The 7,891-nt window shown below is 36.0% G+C and overlaps 1 protein-coding gene across 1 annotated transcript; it reads right to left on the reverse strand.

Annotated features, from left to right (window-relative positions):
- Positions 1–396: 396 nt before the first annotated feature.
- LOC122667362 (ethylene-responsive transcription factor RAP2-4-like) lies at positions 397–2,407 on the reverse strand. Its single transcript, XM_043863624.1, has one exon. The coding sequence runs from the start codon at positions 1,827–1,829 to the stop codon at positions 675–677; it is 1,155 nt and encodes a 384-aa protein (XP_043719559.1). The 5' UTR covers positions 1,830–2,407; the 3' UTR covers positions 397–674.
- Positions 2,408–7,891: the final 5,484 nt, after the last annotated feature.

Consider the following 7,891-nt stretch of genomic DNA (forward strand, 5'->3'; position numbering starts at 1 on the left):
CAACCTACCCTACTACAACCTTGGGTTTGATGCGATCAAAAAATCGGGCTTAACAAGTGAATACCACTTCATTTTCCCATAAAAAATAAAGCTTAACCACCGAATACCACCCATCATGTTAGGGACTTGAGTATAACTCATTTAAAGTGAAGGTGCCCAAGTTCCTATAAAACACCACATTCCCATTCATATAACAGCTGAGACTATTTTTTTCCGCCTAGTGAAACACCAACACATAACTGAAGAGCTAAACTCACACTCACACCACCACCACCACCACAAGCTTTGCAAAGATTACATAACACAAAAACAATTTATGAGGCAGAAAACTAAAAGTAAATACACCCTTACATAGTTCAGAACATACATACAGATTACAAATTAGAGCTAAAAAGTAAAGATTGGACAATTACATAATAGTGACTTCAACCTGATCAAGCAAGAAAAAACCAGCAGATCAGATGGAGCTGAGACATATTAACATGACCTCATTAAGACCCTATACTTAACTGACTCTAACCTTACCAGACTCCCCAAGCTAACTCTGCAAATGTCAAAAACTCATTGCAGTAGCTACCGGAATTACAAATTTCTAAACTTTAAACCCAACCTAACTGAGCTAAGTAACAAGATCCCAAATAAAAAAGAGGGACTCGATGCAAATACAATAAAATTCAAGACAGGATAGCTTCCCAATCGATCTCCCATGATGGGTACTTCTGCAATATGAACTTCTCTGACTCATCCCATGGAGGCTCGTTGAAATCAGGGAACTTGATATCAGATTCAGGCGAAGACCCTGCAGACTCATCGCTCTCTGTCAATGATGGCGACGGTGCGCTCTCCACCTTACAATCCTTCGTTCCCAGAAAATCCACATTGCCTTCTGATGAATTATCCATACCCGTCATCAGCTGAGGTTCAGTTGTCACCGTCGAACTCGCTTGCGAATGCGATTGACCACCGTTCGCCTTCTTATCGGAAGAAAACGCAGGCTTCCCTACTTTCCCCTGTTTCTGCGAAGTAGCTAGGCTTTGACAAATCGCCTGAAGCTTCGCATCCACTGCGGAATGCAAGGGATCATAATCACCGAACTCTCCTCCGACGTTAATTTGATGTCGAAGATTGGGAAAGTTCAGCCTCGCAAACTCTCCTCTGAGCTTGTAAGCGGCCTTATCGTAGGCCAAAGCCGCCTCCTCAGCGGTGTCGAAAGTGCCGAGCCAAAGCCGAGTACGGTTCTTCGGTAGTCGGATCTCTGCAACCCATTTCCCCCAATGCCGTTGTCTCACCCCTCTGTAAAGCTTCGTGGGTTTTGGTGGTGAACCCACTTGCTTCATCGGGATTGCTTTCGGACTGAGGAAACTCAGGGTATGTTGCTGCTGCTGCCATTGTTTGAGCTTCTGGTTATGGATGGAAGCTGCTGCCATGGCAGCCATGTGTTGCTGTTGCTGTTGCTGTTGGAACTGGATCTGGGCTTGAATCAGCTGACCCTGCGTAGGGTTGAGGTGATTAAGTCCTATTGAAGAAACTGACTGCTCGAGACCAAATTGGCCTTGGATCGAGAACCCTGGAGAAAATATTTGGGTCGTCGATGTCGAGCAACAATCAGGGAAAAGCTGGGGTTGAGAAGAGAAAGAGGAGCAGGGGTAATAAGAAGAAGAAGATGATGGTGAAGAAGGAGATGGTGTAGTTGTTGAAGAGGTAGAAGGGGTTACAGAGGAGGTTGATGAATCACTTTTGATATAAGGTTCCAATGCTTTCATGAGCTCCTCTCTAAAAGGATCTGTTAATACAGAACTATTACTGTATACATCAATAGCTGCTGCCATGACTTCTGAATGAAGCAACAAGAAAAAGAAACTGTTACTCAAAAAAACAGAAACCGCAGAAGCTGTAAAAACAAAAACCCACCTGTTTCTTACCAAAACCAAAGAACAGGAGAAACCGAAATTTCAAACAAAAAACAGAAGAAATTTCTTTTCTACAAGTGATTATCTAGACCTAGAATCATCAACCTGAGGGACAGAAAAACAACCCTTCCAGTTGAGCAAATTTAACAGAAAATTAAAAGATGAAAAACCTAACAAAAGCTTTGCAAAAAAAATTCAAAAAACAAATGAAAGAAAACTGAATCTCTATTCTGAACCACCCAGCTTCCAAAAAAAAAACTCTTCCAAGTTTGCTTTTTCTTTCTCTTTCAAAATCCAAGAAAAACAAACCCAAAAAACCAAATCTTTGAAAGACAGAGATGATGACAGAAAGGGATACAGAGAAGCGGGAATCAGAGAGGGGGGGTATCAAGAAGAAGAGAAGATCAACCAGTGAGCCTTTGAAGAAATCACAGAGCAAACTATCACTCGTTTTTTTTTTTTCCCTTTCCTTTAGAATCTCTTTCTACAATTTGGTTTACTTATACAAATCTCTCGTCACTCTCTCTTTATATAATCGTCTTGGCCTTCCTTCTCTTTCTCTAACCTGCACTTCCTCCGTTTAATTTACGTTTTCTCTCTGCTACTGTTAACTTTATTTTAATGACATCAGAGTCCGCAAATCAAAAAGCGTCAGCTAATGATAGACCGACACGTAGAGAGAACAGTGAAGTTGACGGACACCTGTCCATTTTCAAACCGGCAGATGTCCTTAAACTTATACGTGGCACGCTCTTATACGTTGGAATGCTTGTTGACTATATCAGTTCACACTAGGCCCAGAGTTTTTAAAATTAATATTTGAAGCATTTTCCTGACCTACCATAGGTGATAGCACGCTTGGCTCTTTAAACCTCAGAAAAAAGAAGAAAAAAAATTTCAAAAAAGACAAAAAGTGAAGAAAAATGAAGTTTTTTAGTGGCACAATTGGGTTGTTCCAACTATATTATACTTGTGTTGCTCGGGGTGGGTCGGGCAAAAGGACCCGGCTTGATGTTGGATCCGAAAAAGAGTAATTAGACTTGGCCGAACCTTAATCATATGGGTTTTGCATAGCCCGATTGGGTTCACGTACTACCAAATTCATGTTTTGGGCCAAAGAAAACCAAGGTTTGAGGGCTAGGAATTGGGATTGGAATAGATTGACATTAATTTCGATCTAGTTATTTTTTGGATCGGTTGGAATCAAGATCAGGGCTGGCCGATTAAAATCTAATTCCATCGTTTTAACCTTTTATTTCTTGAATTGAATGATCATCAATGAAGGAATTTCTCTTTCACCATGGTTTAAGAAAAACTCGATCCAATGGATTAATGTCAGGCAATACATCAGGTCAGATCCTCATGGTTGATAACCTTGAGAAAGAACCGGGTCAGGCCACACCAAATAGGGAAAAGTGAAAATTGATGACTAGAGATTAAAGTTGGGCCATAATTACATATTGGGTCGGATCTCCAAAACGCCTCCCACCCATGACCCACCATATGAACCGTTTGTTTTTGTGGGGGCCTTGCAATTGGTTCCCCTAAGTTTGTGGCAGCTTTGTGCGTTGCATCAGCATTCAATATCCACATGCAAGTTCCTAGAAGTTTCTTTAAAACCGTTTACAGTTGCAAAGTTTGGGAGTTTGAAATTTATTTCTATATTCTTTTTTTTCCTTTCTCGGGGATCAAAATCAAATGGGATTTGGGGTTTGGACACTTTAAAAAAGGAAATAGTATATGTAGAGATAAAGGCCAGGAGGAGAGTGGGAAGCCTCTAGACATGTAAATATGTAATCCCTTTTTTTTAATTATCTTTTTGGGATGCTAATCTAGACATGTTAATAATACTTAAGTTAGTTGCTGTTAGTGTTGTCATCGTTTAAGTTTTCATTAAGTATTTTATTGTTGCCCATTTTTATTATAGTATTAATTGGGTCTCCTGTTACCAAATAACCCAAAAAAAAAAATTAATCAGGATATACCACACTATCTCACAAGAATAATTAAATTATTTTTTGAGAAAAAATATTATCTATGAAGAGACGTAGAAAAAGTCGGCTTAGACGGAAGAGGCTAAATTTTTTTTTTTTTTTTATTTGGATAGAAAGGAAAAAGTCTAAACACATCTCTGCATATCGTAACCTCTCTCTCTTGTTCCTTTGAAATGATCATTTTTGCTGTTCTTGCATGATACCTCGTTCTGCACCTTTATTGGTGTTGTTTGCTAGTTTAGTGATGACTATTCCTTTCCCTTATTATTATTATTATGTATGATTTTCTTTAAAGACATTCGTATTGAACGTGGCTTAATCCAATGGCTGGTTTTTTAAGGGTTTAAGCCGATTGCAAACAAATCTAAAAATCGATTGAGACCAAATACTATTTATATTTGCATCCGATTAGCTTTGCTAAGGATTAAGATAGTTTTTGAGAACCAAATTCTCGGACACATATTTCTTCAAACGGATGTGAATACAAATCAAATGAGTTTTCAACTATCGATTTACATCTCTGGTGGGGATTGGAGATGGAGTTGTGAGTCTAAAGGGGGTGATGTTGCAGTCTCACTCTCTGTGTTTCATGTGAAAATTGGGGATGACAAAAATTTGAGAAGATCAGAAAGTGAAGGGCTAAAATTCCCACTAAGATTGATGTTGAAGTATCAATCTAAAATTACACAGATGTTGTCATCATGAATCTCTTTTTTCATTTACTTATTTGTAATATATCATAAATTGATAAGGGTATTCTAGTATTATAAAATAATATTTATAATATTATTATTTAATCATATTTTATTAAAATATATACATCCCTCAAATAATATCCAATCTAAAATTGAAATATATGCATCCACATCCAAATCCACATCCACATCCACATCCACATCCAAATGCTTTAGAACAAATTCGAATGTTATCAAAAACTGATTTTTTGAACACAATTTTCTTAAATGAAAATAAATACCAATTTTTGACTATCCATTTACATTCCTATCCACAATGCTCTCTCACCTAACCTTGGCTTTAATCGGATTGTAATTAATTGCAGTTGGAACTTATAATTGAGGATTTTTAAGGCTTCCTTTTATCATATTAATAGAATAAATTAATAACAATAATAATCAAATTATAAATTTGGGTGAATGATGGAGATTGGAGCCGGAGATTTTAATATGGGAGAGTGTCAAATGTGTGCGGGCCTCAACCGGAAACTCTTCAATAATAAGTAATACGAAGAAAAAGAAGGTGAAAGGTTTCATACATGATCATTATAATTACTAAAGACGGCAACGTTTGAATCTTTGGATAAGAATATTTGACTCATGTCTATTATCTAACGGCTGAAATGTTGATCATTCACATTTCACAATCCTTTATTAAATTTGATATCTAATAATAATAGCAGAAAATGACAACTCTTCATTTGTGAGAGCAAAAAGTTTTTTTTTTTTTTTTTTTTTTGAGATAAGATGAAAGCAAGGATTTAAAAACACGGAATCATGATGTGGTTCATGAATTTCAATCATGGTATTGAGATTGATATCAGTTGGTATTGATATGGGTTGGTTGATATGGTAAAAAAATTTTGGACCATTTTACCCTCAATATGGACAAGAACCATATCAACCAAGTATTTGTGGAACCAATGATATGTTGACCATGAGTTGGATTGGTCCCGATCAATCTTGATCAAGATTTGAATCAAAATCGATCTAAATTCAACCCCGGAATCTTTAGGACAAACATCAGAGAAGCCAGCTTGGCCGGAATAGGTATCAACTGAAGCCAATTCCAATCTGAATCGATTGACTGATCCCATCTGATCCTAGTTCTAGAAACCGAGAGAGAGAGAGAGAGAGAACCGTGGTTAGGTTAAGGATTTAAAATGAGTAAGGAAGATGTTTTTAAATATAAAAAAATAAAAGGAGAGAGAGAGTGGGACAAAAGCGTAGAGTTAATTGCGGCGGCATGAGGTGGAATCTTGGAATTTAGGGCTGTAGTGAAACACCTTTTATACATAGTCTGTTGGTGCATGGACCCAAAATTCCAAAATCTGAAATTAAAAAAAAAAAAATCCCAAATCATCGTCTTGTTTTTTTAAAGAAAAGAAGAAAAAAAAAAATTGACGATGATGTGACGTGGCTCATTGTGTATCTGTGTATTATACTTACCAAATCTACGATTTTAGATTTTCAAAGGAACGGTCCCACCAACACGATACACATAAATTAGGAGCTTTGAGGGGATGGTGGGGCCAACCCATGGGAGACTCGTTGAGAGGGACCACTGGAGTAGGCCACTACTACTTCCACGGAGTGAGACGAAGACGTTTGGCAATGTAAAGTCAAAAGTTGCCCAAAGATTTTGAATAGAAAAAGCCCACATCTTTTTTTCTTTGTTTTAATGAGAGACATCTAAAGTCTGACTAACCATTCATATATTATATTCTTTTTTGACTACAGCTACTAGCCGATACGTATAAAAAAAAGCATTTAATTCCATTTCTCTTCCTCTTCACCATTCATTCTACCATCGATTTTCTCATTTTTATCAATTTTATTAAACCATCAAGTCCAAATCAATTAAGTAAACTTTTTTTTTCGATAAATATCAATTAAGTGAACCTGACTTTCTAAAAGAAAAAAATGGAAGAGATCCTTGTCTAGTAATATAGTATTGACATCAGAGGCATCAAACATTAATGTCATTATATATATATATCTTTAGCTTAATCCTACTTTTCCTTGCATGAAATTTTTTATTCATCTCTCAATAAATAAAAAAAAAAAAAAAAAAAAACAGTATTTTTTCATAATTGGACATTTTAAATCGATGCTAATTTTTTCCCACCATTTGAATTACATCATGTTGCAAATGTCTAAAATATCCTTGCTAGCATTTCTAAGATAAAGCGAAGAAATTTAGTCCGATATTAATGACTTTTTGGCTCCCTTCCTTTAAAAAAAAATATTTTTTGTTGTGAACAATGAAAGAAGAAAAAAGAAAAGGAAAATCTTAAAAGTAAACAAACGTAGCTCCACACAAAAGAGTTTGAGTAGTTAAACGGAATGAGCAAGTAACCAATGTAGCTATGCTAATCGGTAATCATGGTTCAAGTAAGCGGAATCGGAAACAAAATCAGTCTCTACCAATTCCAACTCTGATTTTGATGAGATTGAAATTTAAATCAAAATCAATTCCAATGATCCGATTCTGATTCCTCAAATAATGTTGGTAAATTGCTAAGCTAAAGAGTTTAAGTTGCATATGATTTGAATGAGGTTAGGGATACGTCTCTTCTTTCATTTTTTAAGAAGGAAGGAGAGAGGGTTGGTTGCCATAGATTCACGCCTCTTTTCTTCTGTTTTGTGTAATGTCGTCTTTAGTATTCTTTCTTTGATATTGATTGACATCATTAATTATTTCTTTTCCTTTGAGAAAGTCTACCATTTATATGTGCGGGCATATGGAACCAAGCGACCAATTTTGATTGATTTGAATTCTACTCTATGTTTGTATCTGTTTTTTTTTTTTTTTTTTTTTTGGGGGGGGGGTGTTTTCTGCAATCACATTTGATGATCGCCACTACGCCTAATCCGAATGACTTAGGAGTTGAGAGAGACAGCCATCGTGATCCACACAAATTATTTTTAAGCTCTTTTTAAAGTCTTTTCTAGAACACTTTATTTAATGACGATAATTACATGACATCTCTCCACCCTCTTGATTTTATTTTATTTTATTTTTTTTCTCTTATGCAGATAGTCTTTGATTAAACGTGGGAATGTGTTACCTGAGCAAGCGGGATCTGCATTAAATGAAGTTTGATTGGCATTTTTTGAACATAATTTACATATCAATTTTTATCCAAATAAAAATTTTCAAGTAGTAAAATAAAACTTTGAAAATCCAAAATATTAATGATCAAAATTACAATATCATCTTTTTGCATTGTATTCGTGCTCACACAAAGGA

The sequence above is a fragment of the Telopea speciosissima genome, chromosome 7 (assembly GCF_018873765.1).
Source record: "Telopea speciosissima isolate NSW1024214 ecotype Mountain lineage chromosome 7, Tspe_v1, whole genome shotgun sequence".
Taxonomy (NCBI): Eukaryota; Viridiplantae; Streptophyta; class Magnoliopsida; order Proteales; family Proteaceae; genus Telopea; species Telopea speciosissima.

Excerpts from the sequence above, each read along its gene's own strand:
- LOC122667362 (XM_043863624.1), bottom strand. The coding sequence starts at position 1,829 with ATGGCAGCAGCTATTGATGTATACAGTAATAGTTCTGTATTAACAGAT.